Raw genomic sequence first — 24,253 nt, forward strand, 5'->3', positions numbered from 1 at the left:
AGAATTCTGTGAAGGGCAGAGCGAGAGAAAGTATTTGTTAGACTAGGACACGTATGAGGCTTGGTGGGCAGGTGGGCAGGAGGGTCTGCTCCCAGAATTTAGCGGGTGAAGGATACAGGAGGACACAGGCCACAAGGCAGCGGGAGAGTAGAGCTCCTTCCAGTGACCTGGACTCAGTTCTGGCCCCAGTTTCCTCATGAGCCCAGCATTCTGGTCAGCCTCTGCTGCCACGCTTGGGCACACTGCACAGTGTATTGATGCACTCGGGGTTTATACACAAAATTCCAAGGTTGAACAAACAGGAGATCTAATTTTACTCTTCCATCAGAAAAAGTATAGGTAATAGTGTTTGAGAAGAAAAATTTTTCCTTCTTGCCTTCTAGGTTCTTTGGCTGGTCTAGTATTTAAATTGACAATGACACAGATTAACAAGACAGAAAAAAAGTTTAATAGCACCTATATCTCCTGCATACATGGGAGAGGCCTAAGAAGCCCTCACCTTAAATACCATCTTCAGCTAAAGAGAAAAGAAGATGCTGGGGGGTAAGGAGTCAGAGGACATTATCAGGAAATGCCCAGTGAATTAGGGTAAAGTTTTTATGCAGATTTAAATCTATGCCTTCAGGGAAGCCCTCACCTTAAAAACCATCTTCAGCTAAAGAGAAGGGAAGACATTGAGGGTGAGGAGTCAGGGGAAGTTACCAGGAACAGCTCACAGATTTAAATCTATGCCTTCAGGGAATTGCCTGGTGGGCCAATGATTAAGCTTCTGACCACAGGACCAGTGTGGGACCATTGTTGGAGCCAATCTGATGCCTGATCCATCTGGGAACTAAGATTCCACAAGCTACATGGCTCTGCCTAAGCAAATCAGTCTATGCCTTTAGCATTGATAGTTCCAGAGAGATAAGATCATCTCCTTCCTCCTGGTTCAGCAAGGGAGACACCCCTACAAATGGAGGTTTCCTTTATATTTGTAAATGTCTCTTAAAAAAGGGATCTTCTTGACCCAGGGATTGAGCCCAGGTCGCCTGCATTTTAGGCAGATTCTTTATCTCGTCTGAGCCACTATGGAAGCCCTAAAAAGATAAAGAAAAAAAAAAAAAAGGGTAAGCTGTTCTTTTTAACCTTTTATTTTGTATTGGGATGTAGACAGTTAACATGCAGTGTTGTGATAGTTTGAGGTGAACCCCAAAGGGGCTCAGCCATGCATAGACATGTAAAAAAAGGATAACTGATTCGTGTTTTCTGAGCTCCTGCGTCTGCAGTTTCTTAAAAATAATCAGCCTGAAAATAATCCTTCTGCCAAAGAGATTTATTTTGGGGCGGCACATTCTGCTCCACTGCATAGATAAAAGGTCAAAGTGATTTATCTATCTTTGGACCTTGTAGGAGAAATGGATAAAGTTAGAAAGATCCTTGTATGTGGCAATCCAGTTTGCAGCAATGAACAAAAAGGCTGCGGTGTTCTGAGGACAGTGTAGTCAGTGGTCAGCCGTGGTGAGGGTTTTGCCTTCCAGAGCCTCTGTGGACATGGTGGGGGGTCCAGGAGGCAGAGACACAGCGCCCTCCTCCAGAAGGGGTCATTTGGGGAGTTCTTGGTCCACTGAAAGAAATGCACAACTTAAAATTTGAGAGTTATGTTTTATTTGGTGAGCAACACTGAGGACTTGGGAATTCCCTGGCAGTCCAGTGATCAGGACTCTGTGCTCTCACTGCCAAGGGCCCAGGTTCAGTCCCTGGTCGGGGAAGTAAATCTCACAGGCTGCACAGCATAGCCAGAGAACTTAAGCCTGTAAGATAGCCTCTCAAATAGCTCTGAGGGACTGCTCGCAGAAGTTAAGGAAGGTTCCAGGACATATAGGAGTTTGGGGGACAAAAACCAGGTAGCCCAAACATCAAGAGAGTCTGTTAAAGAACACAGACATCTCAAGTTAAGGAACCTAGAGCTTTTCTTTGAATGGAAAGAGCTAAGAGCCTGGGCTCATTGAAGTCCTCCTTTTGATATGCATTTCAGCTATCTGGGTCCAGTGTCCTGTTCTTTTCCTTCCTGAATCCCCCTCAGGGTGCACATTTGGGGGTGGCTGCAGTGGCTGAGCCTTAGCGCCTGCAACATCCTTTGTTTGGTGATACAGCAGGTGGTCTCCTTGGTCCACATTTCTCTTCTAGGAAAGAAAATTGAACCTGAAGCTTAATCCTGCCTTTTAAGCTGGAGGCTGCCGATACTGTCTCTGTTCTCCCACTGCCAGCTTCCCCACCCAACACACACACAAGGAAGTATCTGGTTTTCAAAGTGCTTATGTTGATAATCAGGAGAAATGTAGGACTCTGAGAAGTCCTGAAAATGGCAAAATGGCAGCCTGGATTTCTATCTGATGAGATAAAAGAAAAAAGTACTGAAACATGATATTTCAAAAAGTGTTCCTGGACGTCGCTGGTGGTCCAGTGGCTAAGAATCCATCTTCTAATGCACGGGACCCAGGTTTGATCCCTGGTCTGAGAAGACTCCACATGCCACGGAGAAACTAAGCTCGTGCACCACGGCTATTTAGCCTGTGCTCCGCAGCAAGAGAGTAGCCTCTGATTGCCACAACTAGAGAAAAGCCTGAGCAGTAGCAAAGAGCCAGCACAGCCAAAAATAAATAAATATGTATACTAAAAAAAGTATTCCTGATGGCCAGGAGCACATAGCCTTCCACCTACAGGAGCAGGGTTACCAAATACTGGCGGTCTTCCCGAGGAAAGAGGAACCTTGAGAAGAGAGAAGGAGCCCCAGGGGCCGTCCCCTCTCCTGGTTGGCACAGCATATGTCCCTGACCTACTGTCCTGCAGCAGCCAGCAGGTTCTTGGCTGAACGGTGTGTTCTTTTCTGAAGGCAGTGCGCGCTGACAGCCCTCCGAGACGTTCGGCGGTTCCTTAGTGAGGAGGGGGGACACGTGGCGGTGAGTATAACACGCTGGCAGCATCTGGCAGTGACATGCGGGAGCCCACCTACTTCTAGCCCTTTACTTACCAGGCATCTGGAGGGAAAGGCAGGGGACGTGTGGCCCTAGACATCCCTGGGTGCCAGCCCCCCCAGGAGGAAGCCTGAAGCTGCTCTGCAGTAGGAAGCCAGAGGCTGGATGGGGCCAAGAACTTCCCTCTGGGCTTGTGGTTGTGTTTGACCCTGCAGGACTTCCCTGTGAATACTCACAGGGTTGGCTACCCCACAGGTTAGGCATGTCATGTTACTCGAGTCTTTAGCAAATGCGATTTCTCCCGGTGTGGAGAGCATCCTGCCCAGCATTTGGTGACCATTCCGAAATCAACTGAATGCTGGGTAAGGGAATTCCATCTATGTGTTGGCCCCTCCAGTAAGGTGCACAAAGCTGAGCAAGGGTGTCTTCAGGAAAGGGCCCCACCCCAACCCTCTGCTGTCAAACATCGTGGCCATTTTTCCTTCCTTCTTCCTCTTGAAGGCATGCAGCGTGGAGCTCTGTCCCCAGCTCCATCTAGATCAGCTGCCCCCTAGGTCTGTGGCATAGCCGTCACCCCGGGAATTTCCTTCTCTTCCCTCCTGAGTTGAATGTCTGGCTCTTAGACCCCATGTCTTCCTTTTACTTGATTTACTGACTTGTTTTGTTGGAGTACAAACAAGTAGCTTTCTCAGAAAGGTACTTGGGAAGTACATTTTGTGAGACCTTACATGTCCAGAAATATCTTTTTTTTGTTTGTTTGTTTTAAATCCTCACCTTTGATGGGCGGGTATAGAATTCTAGGTGGAAAGAACACTTCCTCTAAATTTTTCATGACATTGCTCCATTGTATTATGGCTGTGGGAAAGTCTGTTTTCATTCTGATTTGTTGATCCTCCTTAAAGGTTGTATTTCCTAGGGAATTCTCTGGTGATCCAGTAGTTAAGACTCTTCACCCTCTGGTTAAGACTCTGGTTTGATCCATGGTCGGGGAACTAAGATCCCACAAACCGAGCAGTACAGCCAAAAAAAAAAAGTTAAGATTAAAAAAGAAAAGATTTTATCTCCTGGAGGAGCTGGGGGCTTCTCAGGCCCTTTCTCTGGAGAAGCTTTTAGGGTCTTCAGACTGATGCGTCTTACGGTGGTCTTCTCCACAATGCCGGGTCTTTGGGCTGGGGGTTTTCATCAGGAAACTCTTCTCCAGCAGGTCAGAGAAACTGTCATATATTTTACTTTGTTAAGCTACCCCCACCACTGTCTCACCGTCAAGCCCTCCCTCCTCTCCCACTTTCTGAGATGCTTTTTCTAGAACTCCTGGTGGCTGTATGTTAGACCTAATCCCTAACTTTGTGTTTTTTCCCCCTTACTCTCCCTTTGTCTCTTTTGTTCCACTTTCAGGGAGACTTCCGTAACATTATTTGAGAAGTGTTTGGCTGAAGTTTTATACTTTTATGGTACAATTTCCAAATTTAAAATGTCTTATTTTCTGAGCGTTCCAATTTTTTCGAAGCCTGTTCTTGTTTTGTGCTTACTATATGGCATGTCACGTCTCTTTAGACAATAATTGTAGGTTTTTGACATTTCCTTCTATGCTATGCCCTGTCCTCATTTCTTAAAGTTCCTTTTATGGTGTTTGATTTAGTCTTCCTCTTTTTTTTTTTGTCTGCACCATACAGCTTGTGGGGTCTTACTTCCCTGACCAGGGATTGAATTTGTGCCCCCTTCAGTGGAAGCATGGGGTCCTAATCAGTAGACCACCAAGGAATTCCCAAGTCTTCATTTTCCATGTTAGAGGTTTGGCTGGACCATTCAGTGACCTTGGTCTAATGATAAATCCCTTTATAAAAAGTGGTGCTCTAAAATCCGCTTGGGTAGGCTGCACCTGAGGATTCTGGGCAGGCCCCAGGCAGTTCAGAACCTGCCTGGAGGAGGCAGGGAGGGGTCCTGGGGCTCCACTTGCACTTCCAGTGGAGCCAGTCCTTCCCTTTCCTCTACACCCTTGTCCCCTTTTGCCGAGATGCCTGTGCCCAGTTCCTGACTATCCCAGGTCTGCAAAACAGGTGTGCTCTGGTTGGTAAGGGCTTGTGTTTGCTTTCTCTGAGCCACTCACCAAATGTCTGTCTTAAAGAAAAAAATTATGGTGACATCGCCCATCTCCTGTCCTGTTCCCATCTTATTGGGGGTCTCAGGATGGAGTGGAAATAAATGTGGGTTTAGTTCTCCAGGTTTAGCTAGTTTCACTGGAAGTCTTGGTCAGACATGAGCTGAGTGCCTGCTCTCCAGCTGTGAGCATGGGCACTTGCTCCTTCTAGCTTCCTTGAGGCACTTGCCGAGGAACTGGAGGACCAGCCCAGCCATTGCAGGTCTGAAGGGTACTGGCCAGGTGGATGGCCAGGCATCAGCTGGTCTCAGTGAGAAATCCACCCCTGTGCTCTAGCTGTCAGTTGCCTCCCACCTTTTCCAGGGCCACAGGCTGAGTTAACCCCAATTTGATTCTAGGTTTTTGATGCAACAAATACCACCCGAGAACGGAGAGCCACCATCTTTAATTTTGGGGAGCAGAACGGCTACAAGGTGAGGCCCCCCGGCTTACCTCCTCGGTTGGGCTGTGGCACCTTCAGGCCCCCTGGGGCCCGTTTGTTGGCCTCCTGATATGTGCAGGCAGGTGGGCTCCTGAGTAGATTTGCAATAATGCTTTTCTCTCCACCTGGATTTCTTTCTGGGGAAGTGGGGTTCCTGGTGGGCGAGTCCTGGATGGGGTGGCACCTGCTGGGGGTTCCATGCCCCTTGTCCAGGCCCTCTCCCCTGAAGGAGGGCCTCAAGGCCCTGGCTGATCAGTATGGCCCTCAGTGGGTAGGGGGCTCCAGGGAGCCAGGCCCAGGATCTTAAATGCATCTCTGGTTCCTGCCCTCCTGCCCGCCCTGGTCTTTGCTGCAGACCTTTTTTGTCGAGTCCATCTGTGTGGATCCTGAGGTCATAGCTGCCAACATTGTGGTGAGTGGTGTGGTGCATTTGACCTTGCGGGGGACAGGAATACACCCGAGACGGCCTGTGACAGTGAGGTCCCTCTGCAGGTTCGGCTGATGGCTGGGCCAACCTTAGCTCGGTTGGAGGGGGTGGGCGGTGGGGAGGCAGTAGATCTCTGGGCTGGGTGGTCCTGGATCCCTGAGTACCACTCGTCTGGAGAGCTGTGCATTCCTTCTTCTTCCCCTCTCTTCCCCTCCCTCTCCTTCCCCTTCGTCCTACCCTGGATGGTAGGAGATGAGCTTCAGCCCCTAGGGGGAGGAGATTTGACCCCTCACCCATATTCCCTTTTTATTTGAGAAATGAACATCAGTGTCTGGGGAGATAGTTCAGGTGGGGAGGGGCTTCAGGGCCCCTTATCCCTCTGGTTTCACCTCCCCCTGTACCACCAAAACAAGGGACTGCAATCTCAGGATGCCCAGTAATGCTCTCTTAGCACTGGTGTGGGAGCTTGGCCCAGGGAGCCGCTGGCCTCTTCCTAATGGGACCAGCCCCCTGGAGCTGGCCTCCAGCCTCCTCCCCTGGCCCCTGCCCAGCGTTGCCCTTGGTACCCCCTGCCTGGCCTCTGGAGCTGATGCATCCTCTGTGCCTGGCTCCGGCAGCAAGTAAAACTGGGCAGCCCTGACTACATCAACCGTGATAGCGACGAGGCCGCAGAGGACTTCATGAGGCGCATTGAGTGCTATGAGAACTCGTACGAGACGCTGGACGAGGACCTGGACCGGTGAGCCAGGGCGGCCCTGTGTCCTCGGCTGTGGTGGGGGCTGGGTCTGGTCCACTGGCTGCCTTCCGTGGCTCCCCGAGGTGGTGGCTGAGGGCCCACCCCAGCAGGCAGAGATGCTCTGCCCTTTGTTTCTCTCCTCGGGGTGGAGGTCGCGGCCCAGAGGTGACTCATAGAACTGCAGTTGCTTTATCTGGAGCTCTGAAAGTCAGAATTTTCTACTATGCCATCATAAAATCAAGCCTGTTTTCTGTACAGAGGCATTTGCAAACAGTACATGCTCTTCTTGCGGTGTGGGTCTGTGTTTTGAGAAGGAGAACAGGGTGCCCAGGTCCTACCCACGAAGAGCTGACAGTGGCCAGTGCTTCATAGGAGTGAGTTCTGAATGGGGACAGCAGCCAGCCATCGGCAGGCTCTTTCTGTAAAGGCTCAGATGGTAGATATTTTAGGCTTTGGGGGCATACAGTCTCTAACTCTGACATCTAGTACTAAAGGAACATGTAAAGAAATGGGCGTGACTGTGTCCCAGTAAAACTTGATTTGCAAAACCAGGCTGAGTTTGACTAACTGGCCATAGTTTGCCAACAACTCCTTATAGCAGAAGTGGGGGTGGTGGTGAAGTGAATAACACTTAAGTAATTAACACCTAAGTGATTAAGTTAATAACTGAATAAAGTATTACACAGCCCTTATAAATCGTGCCAAAGAGACATGGAAAAGTGTATGTTATGTTCTTGTTGTTCAGTCGCTAAGCCCTTTCCGACTCTTTGCCACCCCATGGACTGCAGCACACCAGGCTTCCCTGTCCTTCACTATCTCCCGGAGTTTGCTCAAGTTCATGTCCACTGAGTCACTGATGCCATCTAACCATCTCATCCTCTGTCGCTCCTTTTCCTTTTGCCATACGTTATGTAGCATTAAATAAAAAGGCTGGAATATGAACTTGTGCTTGGGTCACTTGTAATTATGTATGAATCTTTAATTACACACCAAGGAAGTCAAGCGACTGTTGGAGAGATGGTGTGTGGGGTGTCTGCCGGACAGTCCTTGGACTGGCTGTGCATCTTCTTGGAGAGCCTGGCACTGTTTCGGTGCTGCTGCCCCGCCTCTGTGGTTCTGCTGGTCTCCCCAGCACAGCGTTGTTCCTTGTGGCCATGTTGTCCACGCTGCAGGGCTGCATGGTCCAAAGCAGGGAGTGTGGCGGAGCTGGGCCTTAGTACCATCCTCCTGTGCTACTTGTCTCATCTACCTGCTGGCTGGCATGGGATGGCACGGGCGCTGGGCACACACAGATGACATGGGCTGGATTCTAGGGGGAGGGTTACTGGGGGAAGGAAAGGCCAGGTCAGGCCCATGGATGGCTGACCTGGAAGACTGGAAGGGAGGTGTGTTTGCCAGCTACTACCATCAGGTCAATCGTGGAAAAAACTGTCTCCTGCTCACCCTGCAGACAGTGCCTTGAGAGCTCAGAGGTAGGCAACAGGGGCCCGGGGACGTAGAGCAGCAGTGAAAGTCCGGATGTGGTAGGACCGACCCCTCTCTTGGGCTGTCGCCTCTTGTGAGCATGCTGAGCGTGGGGCACCTCTCACCCGGTTTGTCTGTATGTCACGTGTGTCATGTGGCTTCCACCGCACCCCTGTCGCTCGCACACCAGCTGACGGTCCAGCGTGTTGTGGTCTCAAGCCTGGCGGGGTCAGAGGGGAAAGGCTCTGGAGCGGGCAGGGCATACCCTGGAGGACCTGGGTCTCACTCACCTCTCCCTGCCTTCTCTGGAAAGGGATCTGTCCTACATCAAGATCATGGACGTGGGGCAGAGCTATGTCGTGAACCGCGTGGCTGACCACATCCAGAGCCGCATTGTATATTACCTCATGAACATCCACGTGACACCCCGCTCCATCTACCTCTGCCGGCATGGGGAGAGCGAGCTCAACCTCAAGGGCCGGATCGGCGGGGACCCAGGGCTGTCCCCCCGGGGCAGGGAGGTCAGTGCTCGCACTCGTGTGTGTGTGTGTGTGTGTGTGTGTGTGTGTGTGTGTGTGTGCGCGCCTGCGTGCGTGCGCATGTGTTGGTGAGGGACTCCAGCTAATGTGCAATCCAGTCTGAAATGTTCCCATTACATAGGAAAGTTCACCAGGCAGATGCCTGGATCTCTGGCTTCCATAATACCTGTCGCCAGCTGAGTGCCTTCCCTGGACTGGCATGCCACTGTGGGAGTGAGCTGAGTGCCCGCAGTATGGGTGATCCTCTGCCATAGTCCAGGGAAAAAATCGAAGCCTTGCTGGGAAGACAGTCCAGCCTAGGCATGTGGTTTGAGGGGCCAGCACTGGCAGGGGACCTGATGAGCCTCAGCTGGAACTACCTTCAGGGTCTGGGAAGAATGCACAAGGACCGTACTTGTGGGAGTAGGGGTCATGTGTTTTGTTTATTTATTTATTTTTTACCATACCGGTTTTCTCTGAGGCTGGGCCCCATGGACTCTTTGAGGGCATCCCAGAACCTGTCCATCTGAATTTGCTTCTGGTGTGTTTCAGTTTGCCAAGAGTCTAGCCCAGTTCATCAGGGATCAGAACATCAAGGACCTAAAGGTCTGGACAAGCCAGATGAAGAGGACAATCCAGACGGCCGAGGCCCTGGGTGTGCCTTACGAGCAGTGGAAAGTTCTCAACGAGATTGATGCGGTAATTGACGTCTCTTCCCTCCCCTTCCCAGGTGGCACAGCTGCGTTCGCCCAGGGTGATGACATTGAGGGTCAGAAGGAATTTTTTGTTTAACATGTCATCATTGATTATGGTTCTGATTCATCCCGCCCTTCTTCCCTGCTTTTGCATATACTTATCTAGAGGTGCATGGTGAAGATGTGATGTGTGCATATGTTGTGAAGTAAGTGTCACAGTAAGTTCACTTAACATCCATCACCACAGAGTTACAAACTTTCTTTTTCTGGTGATGAGAACTTTCAAGACATACTCTCTTGCAACCCCATGGACTGCAGCCTACCAGGCTTCCCCATCCATGGGATTTTCCAGGCAAGAGTACTGGAGTGGGGTGCCATTGCCTTCTCCCACATACTCTCTTAGCAGTTTTCAAATATATGATACATATTGTTGACTGTAGCCACCATGCTGCACACTGCATCCCAGGACTTATGTGTCTTATAACTGGAAGTTTACACCTTCACCATTTTGCCTGTCAGCTGGCTTCTCATCCCTTGAACTTCACTTTCAAGTCAACAAAACCTCCAAGGGAAAAATGATGCCATGAACCAGCTTCATCTCTTCGGGCTTCCCTTCACTTCAGGATTTTGACCTCTCACGTCTTTTTTTTAGACAAGTGATTTTCTTTCTTTTTTTTTTTTTAAACTATATTTCCTTTTTTATCTTCGTATTTTTGTCTGCACTGGGTCTTCGTTGGGCTTCTGGGTTTTCTGTTTGTGGAGAGCGGGGGCTCTTCCCTAGCTAGTGCTCAGGCATCTCATTGCATTTGCTTGTCTTCTTGAGGATCACAGGTTCCAGGGCGCTCAGGCTTCAGCAGTTGTGGTGCACAGGCTTAGTTGCTCTGGAGCGTGTGGGATCTTTCCGGACCAGGGATCCATCTGGTGTCCCCCTGCATTGCACGACGGATTCCCAACCACTGGGCCACCGGGGAAGGCCCCTCAGGTCTTCTTTGCCTCATGGCTTTGTGATGATATCAAGCAGATGTATTTGTTTGTTTCTGTTTGGCTTTTCCAGTCGCTCTCAAGGGGAGGGTTAGTCTAAAACAAGCTAGTCTACCATTGCCTGATGTGGAAGTCTCTAAGATCGAATTTGACTTTTACAGAGATCACCCCACTGGATAGAATTGTGTTGCTGGGATGAGGTGAGAGGAAAAGCTGGAGGAGGGAGACTAGTGAGAGGTGCTTGATGTGTCCTGATTAGGTGATGAATCTGGAATTTGGGTGGTGGCAGTGAAAGAGGAGTAGAGGAGTGGGGGGTGTTTTTATTCATTTATTTATCACATATTTATGTGAGCCTATGCTATGCTAGGGTCTCCCAGGCGGTGCTAGTGGTAAAGAACCTGCCTGCCAGTGAAGGAGAATTAAGAGACGCGAGTTCAATACCTGAGTCGGGAAGATGCCCTGGAGGAGGGCATGGCAACCCACTCCAGTAGTCTTTCCTGGAGAATCCTGTAGACAGAGGAGCCTGGCAGGCTACAGTCCATGCGGTCGCAAAGAGTTAGACATGACTGAAGTGAATTAGCACACACACACACTATGCAAGGAACTGGGCCAGATGCCAGGGATCTAGATCCAGGTGAAGAGATGGAGGCTGATGATACCCCACCAGGGATGTAAAAAGGAAAAACACATCCAGGATGGCTCCAGATTTCCAGCCACTGGGAAGGGTCCTGGGGCAGGGAAGGTGAGGCGCTCACCTGAGGGCACGAACTGTGTCTACTTCATTCACCACTTCGCAGGTGTCGGTAAATAGGTAGGCAAATAGGTAGGCATGAGAGGAAGGTGGTATGTTCTTGGGAGATGTTCCATGGCAGATACCCAGGAGGCAACCTGATCTCTAAGGAGAGGTGGGGCTTGGGTATATCCGCCGCAGACATGGTGCTTGAGACTGTGTAATGGATCAGGTGGCTGAGGGAGGTGAAGTGGGACCCAGGACAGAGCCCAAGGGAGCCTTGGTGTGTAAGGGGCTGTGGAGGAAGCTATGGATAGGTGTCCAGTGAGGTGGAAGGCAAACCAGCCCGATGAGGGTCATGGGAGTCAAGGTAGAGAGGAGGAGGCCATGGTCAGTAGGGTGAGATTCCATAGGAAAGGGCAATGAGGCCAATCTCCAAGCTGACCATTGGGATGTCATAACAAGACCACTGGGAGTCTTGGCATGAGCCTAGTGGGCTGTTGCCCAATGGGACTGGATGGGAAAATGAGTGGGAGGGAGGCAAGAGGCTCAGAGTCAAGGGATACTTGGCTGTGTGTAAGCTGATGATGAGAGGCTGGTAGAAAGGGAGAGAATGAGGACAGGAGGCCCTGAGAGACGGCAGTGAGCGAGTCAATGCCTAGGCAGGTTGATAAGAAGTCCGGGGTCCCCGAGGAGAGAGGGATCTGGGGTTCTCAAGGAGGAGGAAAGGACAAGCTTTTTTTTTTTCTCTACATTCTTTAGTCTTAGTCACATAAAACATTTTTTTTTTCTTTAAGCGGGAAACTGATGATTACACAACTCAGTTTACTGTATTCTGTTTGAGGACAGTTTCTCCTTCCTGAAAATCTTCTGACTAATCCTGATATCTTAGAATGTATATTATGGGAGTGGGTCTGGTAGGATCTTTCTATTGTTAAATCCTAATCCTGTTATCCTAAAATGTAAATTGTGGGAGTGGGTCTGGTAAAATTTTTTAATCTTGAGACATTCTTTTGCTTTATTGTAATAACTAATTTAAAAAGTATATAACTCCCTTGCTAACACTAGCGAGGGGGGCATTCTTCGTCCCCCTTCTGAGTCTATGTCAGAAGCTTTCTCAGTTCCTTTTCTTACTTTAATAAAACTCTGCTACACAAAAGCTTTTGAAGGATCAAGCTTGGTACGTGGTCCCAAAGCTAAATCTTTTTCCTCGAAGATCAGGAATCCAGCGTCAGTCACCGTAAGCTATCAGCAGAGGCCCAGTTTCCAGGATATCAGGGACGGAGAGGGATGCAGGTGGTCAGAGTCCTGTCTCAGAACCTCATGCAGGTTTCACTCAGGAGTGAAAGGAAGAAGTTTCCCAGGGGAGTTAGCCAAGGGGGCGAGTTGGCTGGTCTGGAGAGTTTCTGTGGTGCCCTTGCCTGTGTCCTGGGGGTGGTCCTCCAGCCCCCAGCAGTTGTGGAAAAGGCAGAACGTTCATTCAGCACGCGAGCTGGTTCCATTGTGTCCGTGTGGCTGAGATGGAAGCATGTGGGCCAGAGAAGGTGAGGAGTAGGGAGGAAGGTGATGAAGCCACATGCCACGGAATCCATCCCTGCTGGAGAAGATGGGGGACGGGAACGGGGGCATCCGTGGCATTGTGAGATGGGAGAGGCCACAGGCCCAGCATTCCTGTGGGGTGCCAGGCCAGGGAGGCTGACGCTGGGCTGTTAAAAGGGACAGCCCCATGGTGGTCCAGTGCGTAGGACTGCCAGCTTTCACTGCAAGGGGACATGGGTTCAGTCCCTGGTGAGGGAACTAAGATCCTGCAAGCTGTGCAGCATGGTCAAAAAAAAAAAGGTAGAAGCCAGTCCCTGATTCCTCCAGTATTTCTACTCCAGAGAAGGGAATTAAATAAGAGCTTGACTCACTGGGAGTCATCTTAGGGCACGTCGTGTCCCCACCTCCTTGTATCCACCATCAAGCTTTTACAGTACAGGCAAGGCCTCAGTATATTGTACTTTGCTTTATTGCACTTTGCAGAGACTGCTTTTTACAAATTGAAGGTTGATGGCAACCTGTATCCAGCAAGTCTATTGGCTCCATTTTTCCAAAAGCATTTGTTCGCTTTAGTATTTCACGCTCTTCATTATTATTATTACATTTGTTATGGTGATTTGTGACCAGTGATCTCTGATGTTTGTACTAGGACTTGCTGAAGTCTTGGGTGATACTTAGCAATTTTTTTTTTTGGAGATAACTTATTTTTTAGTTAGGGTATGTACGTTGTAACATAATACTATTGCACACTTAACAGTGTATAATGTAAATGTAACTTTTATGTACGTTGGGAAAGCAAAAAATTCTCGTGACTCACTTGATTGCAGAGATCTGGAACCACACCCAGAGTATCTCCAAGGTATAGCTGTAGTGGCTGTTTTATCATTTCCTGTTTATCTCTCCATCCCTGAATCATCTGGAGAGTTTATTTTATTCAAACGTTATTTGTTCATCAGAGTAAGTTATATGTTAGAACCTGATGGTGGAGTCATCTCAGTGTCAGGTGTTATTACCGCTGTTCCCGTCCTTTGATATTGCGCAGTTTTGATTCTTAATTAGGTGTGTCAGAGATTAGTCACGTATTGAAATTTTTATTTCCAAAGAACCAGATCTCACATTGTATCAGTTCTATTCTTTTTCTATTTTTTAGTTCATTTATATTTTGCTTTTATATTATTTTCATTTTCCTTACTTTCCTTCTAAAGTTTATTGACTGACGTGTTTATTGTCATCCTTTCTTCTTCAAAAATGAACGCATTTAAGGTGATTTTCTGGTTAATTTATGTATTTATTTGGCCATGCCGCACTGCTTGCAGGATATTAGTTCCCTGACCAGGGGGAGTGAAGCGGGCCCTGTGCAGTGAAAGTGTGAGGTCCTCACTGTGGACCGCCTGGGAATCCCCATGGTTGACTTTACTATGTTGCAATCCAAGGAGGTGACCTGTAATTCAGCCTTTGGGAACTTTTAGAGGCTTTCTTTATGGTCTAGAATATGGTAAATTTTTATAAATATCTCATTTGAAAGGACGGTCTGTTGCCTGTTAGTTGGATACAGTATCCAAAAAATGTCCATTATCCAATTATACGGAAGAATAACAGGGTGTGTGCATGTGTGTGTGTGTGTGTGTGAAAGAGAGATAATGAAGCTTTCTAACTTTTAGAGTCTTAAATTGAAGTATTCCAGAAGAAATGGAATCATGTCTGGCATTTTCTTGAAAGTAATTTCTTTCAAAACTATTTCTTCAGAATTGGCTAGAGAGAAGGAAACAAGTATAAGTTTAGTTGAAACAAGATTAGCTTTGTGTTATTAACATTTATGGCTAAGAGATGCATGCATGGGTGTATTAATTTCAGCTTCTTTCATTATATCATTCACATTTTCTGTCTTTTTTTGGTCTATTTGATCATCATAAATCAATAGTTGTTAAATATACTCATTATAATTTTGCTGATTTTTCTTGCATTTTCAACAGTTTTATTTTACCTTTTCTTCTGTATATATTTTGATGTTTTATTATAAAGTAATTTAAATTCATGACTTAAGAATTTGTGGGACATAAAGAGAAGCAGATGGCCACTCTAATTAGGTTAATTCAGGGAAGATTTATAAAATATTTATATATTTATGAAAAGATTTATATATATACCATTTTGCAATGATAATGGGGAAGATATAGAAGCCTTGAAACAATAGGGACCATTGCTTCCCTTGGGTAGAAGAGAGAGAAGATACAGCATCCTGGGGGCAGGGAGCAGTGAGGAGAGGGCAGCCTGGTAGGATGGACCTTGGGTGAGGGCCTAGACTGCTGAAAGCAACTTCTATAAGAGGGAGTCAGAAAAAACATCTCAGCCTGTCTCTCCTCCATCCTGTGACCTCCTACCAACATTCCCCGTGGCCTAGCCCAAAAAGAAATTAGTGGCCACGGGAGCCTTGTCGATGTGTCCACAGAGGTCAGTCTCCTGGGGCAGAGAGCAGGTAGAAAAGTCAAAAGATGCGGAGTGGCAAATGAGAGGAATCAGCAGAGCCTTCCTTCTGTTTGAGCGTTTAAAAATGCTGTTCCATTGTCTTTTGGGTCACGGGTGTATCTGGCAGGAAGTTTGCTGTCATTCTCATCTTTGTTTTGTATACAATGTATCTTCTTTTACTCTATTTTCTGTTTATTATTGATTTTAAGTAATTGGATTATGATATGCTTTGGTATGTTTTACTTCATGTTTATCCTGCTGGAATTCATTGAGATTCTTGGATTTCTGGGTTTCTAAATATGAACTTTGAAAAAAAAATTGAGCCATCATGTCTGCCACCCTGTCTCCTACTCTGGACTCCAACAACGTGTATGTTAGACCACTTGGTATAGTTTAGACAACCTCGGGGATGATTGCACAGGTCGTCGCGCTTCTGTTCATTGTTTCTCAGTCTTTTGTTCTTTCTGAACTTCCGCTTGGGCACTTTCTATGGCTGTGTCTTCAGGTTCCCTTGTCTGTACTTCTGTCTTTATTTTGTTCTTTTTTGTGTGTCTTCTATTTCTTTCCTTGTGGTGTTCTGCTCTGCAATCCAGAAGTGCCTGTGCAGTAAGTTGCAGCAGTCGAAGGCTCCTTGTGGCCCTTCTGGAGGATCACAGCCCTGCTCTGCCTGTTGTCTCAAGTCTACAAACAGTTGTTGCATGATTTTGTCCGTTTTCATTTTTTTTGAATTGTTCATGTTGGACCCAGAGCAAATGTGGTAGCAGTTACTCCATTGTGGCTCAGCCTTGATTGTGGATAGTTACTGTCTACTATAAAATACTTTTTGCATGGATTTATACTTTGACCAATTTGAATATTATCGTTCCGACGTTCTTTTTCCATATTTTTTTTTTGTAAAATACAAATAACATAAAACTTATCATCTTAACCACCTTTAAAATTTTTTTTTTTGGTTGTGCCATGTGGCATGCCAAATCTTAGTTCCCTGACCAGGGATCAGACCTGTGCCCCATGCCGTGGAAGTCTTAACCACTGGACAACCTGGAAAGTCCCAATCACCATTTTTAAACACACAGTGCAGTGGTATTAAGTACATTCATAATATTCAATCATCACCACTGTCCATCTCCAGAACTTTAAAAAGTATATATTTATTTTATTTTTATTTAATTTGGCTGTACCAGTTCTCAGTTGCAGCATGTGGAATCTTTAGTTGTGGCATTTGGGATTTAGTTCTCTGACCAGGGCTTGAACCCAGGCCCCCTGCATTGGGAGCACAGAGTCCCAGCCACTGGACCACCAAGAAAGTCCCTCTAGAACTCTTCACCTTGAAAAATGGAAACTCTGTACCCATTAAGCAATAGCTCCCATTTTTCCTGCCCACTCAGCCTCCAGTACTCTTGCCTGGAGAATCCCATGGATGGAGGAGCCTGGTAGGCTGCAGTCCACCGGGTCACTAAGAGTCAGACACGGCTGAGTGACTTCACTTTCACTTTTCACTTTCACGCATTGGAGAAGGAAATGGCAACCCACTCCAGTATTCTTTCCTGGAGAATCCCAGGTACGGGGGAGCCTGGTGGGCTGACGTCTATGGGGTCGCACAGAGTCGGACACGACTGAAGTGACTTAGCAGCAGCAGCAGCAGCCTCTAACAACTACCATTCCCTTTTCTGTCTCTTTGATTCTGTCTGTATGATTTTTCTGTCTCTAAGTGTATCACATAAGTGGAATCAGATAGTATTTGTCTTTTTGTGATTGACTTCTTTCACTTATCATCGTGTCCTCAAGGTTAATCCACGTTGTAGCAAATGTCAGGATCCCATTCTTAAGTTTGAATATGGTTCCGCTGTATGTGTATACCACATTTTGCGTATCCACTCATTTTATCTATGAACATTGGGGTTGTTTCCACCTTTTTGCTATTGTGAATAGGGCTTCTAAGAACATGGGTGTGTAAATATCCCTTTGAGACACTGCTTTCATTTCTTTTTGCTACATACGTAAAAGTGGAATTACTGGATCATATGGTAATTCTATTTTTATTTTGTTGAGGAACTGCTGTATTTTTTTCCACAGCAACTCCACCTTTATAGATTCCTACCATCAGTGCACAAGGGTTCTGATTTCTCCGCATCTGTGCCAACACTTGTTATTTTTCTGGGTTTTTTTTGACAGACAGTTCTGATGAGTATGCGATGCTATCTCATTTTGGTTTAAATTTGCCATCCTTGCTTTGCATCCATATATTTTGGCTATACTTACTTCCTTTTATTATTTTTTAAAAATCTATTTATTTTAGTTTTGGCTGTGCTGTGTCTTTGTTGCTGTGCCAGCTTTCTCTGGGCTTCCCTTGTAGCTCAGTCGGTAAAGGATCTGCCTGCAGTGCAGGAGACTGTAGTGAGTGGGGTTCCTCTGTGTTGCAGTCCTCGAGCTTCTCATCTCGGTGGCTTCTCGTTGCTGAGCACAGGCTCTGGGGTGCACAGACTGCAGTGGTTGCAGCACGTGCCCCAGTAGTGATGGTTCCCAGGCTCTGGAGCACAGGCTCAGTAGCTGTGGTGCCTCAGTTGCTGGTAGCTTGGTTGCCCTGCGGCATGTGTGATTGTCTCAGATCAGAAATCGAACTTGTGTCTCCTGCATTGGCAGGCGGATTCTTTACCACTGAACCACCAGGGAAGCCCCACTCCTTTTTATTTTTAACCTCTTTCTGTCATTTCTTTAGATGGAAGGGCCATATCTTTGGTTTATTTTTTGACCTGATAACTTTTTTCATTTAGGGATCTAAACCCATTTATATTTATTATTACAGTTGCTGTCTTTGTCCATTTTTTTACCCAATAGCTTGCAAATTTCTCATTTCATTTTTTCCCTCTGTATAAACACCATCTTTTCTGTGATTTGGAAGGCAAGCAATGGCTTTTATTATTCCAATGTTCATTACCTACAGCTTTTCAAAGACATTCTTAAGTAGAATTCTTATAAATAAAGGAATAACTAAAATATACTTATCAAAATTAGTAACAGGAAAACAATTCTTGATTCTATTGGGAATTATGAGAATGTATTATTTCTGTTTGTTTCCATCTGCTTTTTTTTCCTTCATTACTGTAATTGGGCAGAGTTTAGCATCATGGTTTTTTTTTTTTTAATGTGTTTTAGGTCTTCTTTTTTTTTTTTTAATTGTTTTTAGTGCATGTGGGCTGTCGCTTCAGTCGTGTCTGACTCTTTGTGTCCCTGTGGACCATAGCCTGCCAGACTCCTCTGTCCATGGGATTCTTCAGGCAAGAATGCTGGAGTGGGTTGCCATTCCCTTCTCCATGTTTTAGCTCTTTAGAGTTGATGAACTCTTTCGAAAGAGTAAGCAATTTTTTGGACCCATTTTATAGGTTCTTTAACCCATTTTGTGGGCTTTCATCAGTTATGGTTGGTGGAAGTTTTGGGAGGTTTCCAGCCCCGACTTCTCTTTCTCATGCAGCTAACAGCTCCCTGACTCAGGTGAGAGATCTGATATGTACCTTTCAGGGACATGAATGTGGCTGTAACACTTGGTGTTGCAGAGAAGCCTTGATTTTTCTTTTTTCTTTGGAGTTAATCTGATTATTTTCTTAGATGCTCTGGATCCCCTTCTTTATCTGTAGTTTGGAAACTAGTCTACTGATAATATCTATGACCTGTTAGTCATCTCTTCATGGTTGTTCAGTTGTTCAGTTGCTGAGTCATGTCTGACTCTTTGTGACCCCATGGATTGCAGCACACCAGGCTTCCCTGTCCTTCATCATCTCCTAGAGCTTACTCAAACTCATGTCCACTGCATGGCTGATGCCATCCAACCATCTCATCCTCTGTCGTCTCCTTCTCCTGCCTTCAATTTTTCCCAGCATCAGGGTCTTTTCTAATGATCCTACCTTCAATCTTTCCCAGCATCAGGATCTGTTCTAACGAGTTGGCTGTTCACATCAGGTGGCCAAAGTATTGGAACTTTAGTTTCTGCTTTCGTCCTTCTAATGACTATTCAGGATTCATTTCCTTTAGGATTGACTGGTTTGATCTCCTTGCAGTCCAAGGGATTCTCAAGCATCTTCTCCAGTACCACAGTACAAATTATCAATGCTTCCATGTTCAGCCTCCTTTATGGTCCAACTCTCACACCCGTACAGGACTACTGGAAAAACCACAGCTTTGACTATACTGACTTTTGTCAGCAAAGTGATGTCTCTGTTTTTTAATACATTGTCTAGGTTTGTCATAGCTTTTCTTCCAAGGAGCAAGTGTCTTTCAACTTCATGGCTGCAGTCACCATTTGTAGTGATTTTGGAGCCCAAGAAAATAAAGGCTGTCACTGTTTCCATTGTTTCCCCATATATTTGCCATGAAGTGATGGGACCAGATGCCATGATCTTTGTTTTTTTGCTTGTTGAGTGTTAAGTCAGCTTTTTCACTCTCCTCTTTCACCTTCATCAAGAGGCTCTTTAGTTCCTCTTTCGGGCCATGGCAATTAAAGCAGAGTCCAACCAACTGAACCTCCAAGGAAATGCCGAAACATTCATATTTCTAGCAACATTCTGTTCACGATGATATATGTATTCCCTAGGACGATAGAGGCTTCTCTACTGTCCTTCATTTCTTTCTGAGCCATCACCCTGATCATTTCTTTTGGCTGCACCTGACTTGCAGGATCTTAGTTCCTTGATCAGAGATTGATCCCAGGCCCTCGGCAACGAGAACCGCCAGGGAATTCCTCCTAATAGTGCCCATCTTTTTACCAAATTTCTAGTAACTGCCAACAATCCTTGACATTCCTCGGCTTACTGGTGCATCACTGTAGTCCCTGTCCCCCTCATGTGGCCTTCTTCCTGTGTGTGTCTCCCTGTGTCTTCACATGGCCTTCTTAAAAGGACACCAGTCATTGGACCTCATCTACTTGACTATATCTGCAAAGACAATTTCCAAATAAGGTCACATTCACAGTTCCCAGGGTCTAGGACTTTAGCGTGTGTTTTGGGAGAACACATTCATCTCACAATGGGTAGTTTGTATCTTTGTAAGAATTTTCGTATTTGATCTAAGTTTTCTTATTTCTTGGTATTTTATTGTTGTTCAGTCACTGAGTCATGTCCTACTCTTTGTGACCCCATGGACTGCAGCATGCCATGCTCCTCTGTCCTCCACTATATCCCAGAGTTTGCTCAAACTCACGTCTGTTGAGTCAGAAGTGTTCATAACATTCCCTTATAATCTTTTTTGTCTCTATAAGCTTTTTAATAATATCTCTGTTTCATTCCTGGTTTAATAATTTGCACTATCTTTTTTCCTGTCATCCTAGTAAGAGTTTTCTCTTATCTTTTCAAAGAACTAACTTTTGATTTTGTTGCTTTTCTCTATTCTCTGTTTTCTATTTCATGAATTTCTGTTTGAATTTGTACTGTGTTCTCCTGCCTGCTTTGGGTTTAGTTTCCTATTCTTCCAGGATCTTAAGGTGGAAGATTTAGATTAGTGATATGAGATCTTTCTTTTTTGATATAGGCATTTACAGATATAAATTTTCCCCTTTATATTTCCTTTTTTATGGACAACTTTGCCCCAAGGCTTTGTCTAGGAAAAACACACACACACACCATAAAACACCTGCTTTTTATTACGGACGTTTAATTGCTTCCTCTCTAGACATAGCCTGTGTGCTGGGTCTTGGCTTGAGCCTTGGAAGACTGACATCAGTCAGACCACACACTTTCCTGGGCTCTTTGGTTTTGTTTTAAAATGGCATTTGTATCAGGTCCTCTATGCTGCGCATATGTGTACAGCCTGAGTGACGCGAGTGAAATCTTACTTTATATTGTACAGTAGTCCGTCTAGTCAAGGCTATGGTTTTTCCAGTGGTCACGTATGGATGTGAGAGTTGGACTGTGAAGAAAGCTGAGCGCCGAAGAATTGATGCTTTTGAACTGTGGTATTGGAGAAGACTCTTGAGAGTCCCTTGGACTCTGCAAGGAGATCCAACCAATCCATCCTAAAGGAGATCAGTCCTGGGTTTTCTTTGGAAGGATTGATGCTAAAGCTGAAACTCCAGTACTTTGGCCGCGTCATGCGAAGAGCTGATTCATTGGAAAAGACTCTGATGCTGGGAGGGATTGGGGGCAGGAGGAGAAGGGGACGACAGAGGATGAGATGGCTGGATGGCATCACCGACTCGAGGAACAAGAGTTTGGGTGAACTCTGGGAGTTGGTGATGGACAGGGAGGCCTGGCGTGCTGCGATTCATGGGGTCGCAAAGAGTCGGACGTGACTGAGCGACTGAACTGAACGGAACTGACAGTAGTCCATGCGCTGGTGTAGCATTTCTTTTTTTTTTTTTTGAGCCCCACCCTCCTGGTGTAGCATTTCTCGAGCACAGAAAACAAAAGACTCTTTAGAAAAGACACCTAGTTAACATTTCTGTCTGTATTTTTATGGCATAAACTGGATGGCTGGATGTATGATGGGTGGGTTGAAAAGACTCCTGATAGCTATTTCCAAGTGCAAGAGTGCCCCCTGCTTAGTATTCCCAGGGAGCCTACTCTTCCCAGCTGGGTTCTAACCTCCGGGCCAGGAAGCCCCCGTGGCCCAGGAAACGCCCTTCCCGACCCCGGGCCTGGAGTGGGCACTGTGATGACTGTGGTGTCTCCCTAGGGCGTCTGTGAGGAAATGACCTACGAGGAGATTCAGGACCATTATCCACTGGAGTTTGCCCTGCGAGACCAAGACAAGTACCGGTACCGGTACCCCAAGGGGGAGGTAGGTGGGATTTGGGGGCTCAGTCCCTGCCACCTGCTGCCTGCCTGTGGCCGAGGGCCCTGAGGGGCTCTGCAGTGGCTGCGTGGGCAGCAGGAGGGGCCTGGCCTCAGAGGTCGGCCACCTGGGTGTGTGTGGTCTCCTTCACTTCCCGCTGTGGCCCGGGCTGTAGGCCCCTCCTTGGGTGGGGGATGGCCAGTGCTGCCGCCATCTTTACTCTCCCTTCACGGGCTGACGCCATCCTCACTGCTGCTCCAGACACCACCCCCAGCCCTGAATCCAGACCTAGGGATTCCGCTTCCCCACATGAGTCGTGGCCACCACAAGTCACCTGCCCTGTCACCTCCCCTCAGACTGGCTCTTGCCTCAGCCCAGGTCTTGGGTAGAAACGGCGTCCCCTGGGACCCGTGTGTCTTCCACTGCTCGGAGGTGACCTGGGGCAGTGGCCAAACAAAAGCACCTCCCACAGACACAGCTCTGTGTGTACACGCATCTGTGTACCCGTGCGGGAGCCCCTGGGTGTACACGCATCTGTGTACCCGTGCGGGAGCCCCTGGGTGTACACACATCTGTGTACCCGTGCGGGAGCCCCTGGGTGTACACGCATCTGTGTACCCCGTGCGGGAGCCCCTGGGTGTACACGCATCTGTGTACCCATGCAGGAGCCTCTGGTCCAAATGCCAGGCTGTGCTGTCCTTGGGGACAGGACAGCTCTGGGTAGCATCAGTGTTTCCTCACATCATACTGTGAGGCAGAGCCCAAATTTAGAAGCACCCCAGATAAGTGAAACAGAGTAGCTACCTGCTCAGAGGATAGGGCAGGGTGGGGCAGGGGGAGGAACTGGTAGGGAAGTTAGTTGCCAAAAGAATCAATCTAGGATTTCCCTCAGAAACCCGGGGCACCCACACACATCAGGTTAGTGTTATTCCCAATCAAAACATGAGCCCAACACAGCTCCAAGCTTGAGGCCTTTGTTTCTTTTCCCCCAGAAAGGACTGCTCACTCTGTGCAAAGAGGGGTGAAGCCCCAGGGCTGGGTCTCCTAGTGTAAAGCTCTGAACCTGCCAGGCCCCAAGGTTGGTCCATGGGCTCCCTCACGGCGCCTGGGAGGTGTACGGGGCTGTAAGGGTCTTTCCTGGGATCTCAGGTGTTCTGACAGGTTGTACTGTGGGAAGTTTGGGGGCTTGCTTTCCCCTTCCCCCAAGGCTCATTCTTTGCACTTCACAGCACATATCTGTGTGCTGTGGGTCGCCAGGGAGCAGTCTTTTCCACCAGTCGTCAGCGGCCAGCATGTGAATTCCAGCAGCTGAGGGTTCAGCGAACGGCCCAGAGTAGGCAGGGAGATGATCCCTTGGATGCAGCATGAACCCCAGCCCTGCCCTCTTGATCCTACTGGGACCGGGCCCTGGGATTGGGGAGGGGATCCCTTTGTCAGACTGCCAGTCCTCCCCAACCTTCCAAAAGGGCGAGGCGTTCCGGGAGAAGGTAGCCCCCTCCTCAGGTCATGTCCATGCCTATGCCCAGAGCTGGGCTGAGGGACGCCTCCCACTTGCCCTTACAGTCCTACGAGGACCTAGTCCAGCGACTCGAGCCTGTCATCATGGAGCTGGAGCGGCAAGAGAACGTGCTGGTCATCTGCCACCAGGCTGTGATGCGCTGCCTCCTGGCCTACTTCCTTGACAAGGCGGCAGGTGCGGACACGGCCCCCACCGGGGGAGGTGGGGTGTGTGTGAGAGATCTCGGGGGACTGTCACCTGGTCCTCCCCGGTGCCAGCCCTCCCTGCCTGTGTCCACAGAGCAGCTGCCCTACCTCAAGTGTCCGCTGCACACGGTCCTGAAGCTGACCCCCGTGGCTTACGGTAAGGGAGCTTCCCGCATGCTGACCTGGTGGCCAGCCTGGCTCTCTACGCGGTTCCTTGACTGTCTGCAAACCCCTCCCTTGAAAATTCTATTAGAAGCTCATTGCTCCTGCCGCCACCCCACTACCTTTCCCATTTGCTTTTTGTTTTCTATACAATACAAATACTGCTTTTAATTATTTCAATTCTTACAGCACAGATATAACAGAAACTGCCAAGTCCATGTTTTTGTTTAGTCGCTAAGTCCTGTCTGACTCTTGTGATCCCATGGACTGGAGCCCACCAGGCTCCACTGTCCATGGGATTTCCTAGGCAAGATCCAGTTTGCTTTTTTTTTTCCTTTGAAGGATAACACCCCAGTTTGCATTTTAATTTTTTTGTTTTGATTTCTGTGGCCCCCTGGTGATCTTTTCCTTAACCATCACCCACCCACAGGAAGGGCTTTTCTACTGATTTTTCTAGAATCCCTGACAAAGCCCCATGGCACCCAGTACCTGAACCTTAGAATATGTGCCCCTGCCTTGAGCTCTGCCAGCAG

General features: G+C 47.6%; 1 protein-coding gene across 19 annotated transcripts in view; it reads left to right on the forward strand.

Annotated features, from left to right (window-relative positions):
- PFKFB4 (6-phosphofructo-2-kinase/fructose-2,6-biphosphatase 4) overlaps nucleotides 1-24,253 on the forward strand; it is a 41,517-nt gene that overhangs the window by 14,053 nt on the left and 3,211 nt on the right. For 8 of the 19 annotated variants that reach the window (XM_086368144.1, XM_086368143.1, XM_086368141.1 and 5 more), the window contains exons 4-12: nucleotides 2,876-2,942; nucleotides 5,454-5,528; nucleotides 5,892-5,948; nucleotides 6,581-6,702; nucleotides 8,477-8,684; nucleotides 9,234-9,380; nucleotides 21,756-21,860; nucleotides 23,418-23,547; nucleotides 23,653-23,715. In XM_086368144.1, the coding sequence (XP_086224270.1) occupies nucleotides 2,876-2,942; nucleotides 5,454-5,528; nucleotides 5,892-5,948; nucleotides 6,581-6,702; nucleotides 8,477-8,684; nucleotides 9,234-9,380; nucleotides 21,756-21,860; nucleotides 23,418-23,547; nucleotides 23,653-23,715 (974 nt within the window). Of the gene's footprint in view, nucleotides 1-2,875; nucleotides 2,943-5,453; nucleotides 5,529-5,891; nucleotides 5,949-6,580; nucleotides 6,703-6,957; nucleotides 7,074-8,476; nucleotides 8,685-9,233; nucleotides 9,381-21,755; nucleotides 21,861-23,417; nucleotides 23,716-24,253 lie in introns of those variants that run through there. The other 11 variants (XM_086368149.1, XM_086368151.1, XM_086368152.1 and 8 more) reach the window with 4 other exon arrangements.

This window comes from Bos grunniens, chromosome 22, assembly GCF_055505025.1.
Source record: "Bos grunniens cultivar Pamir isolate PY7600 chromosome 22, Bosgru_T2T1.0, whole genome shotgun sequence".
Taxonomy (NCBI): Eukaryota; Metazoa; Chordata; class Mammalia; order Artiodactyla; family Bovidae; genus Bos; species Bos grunniens.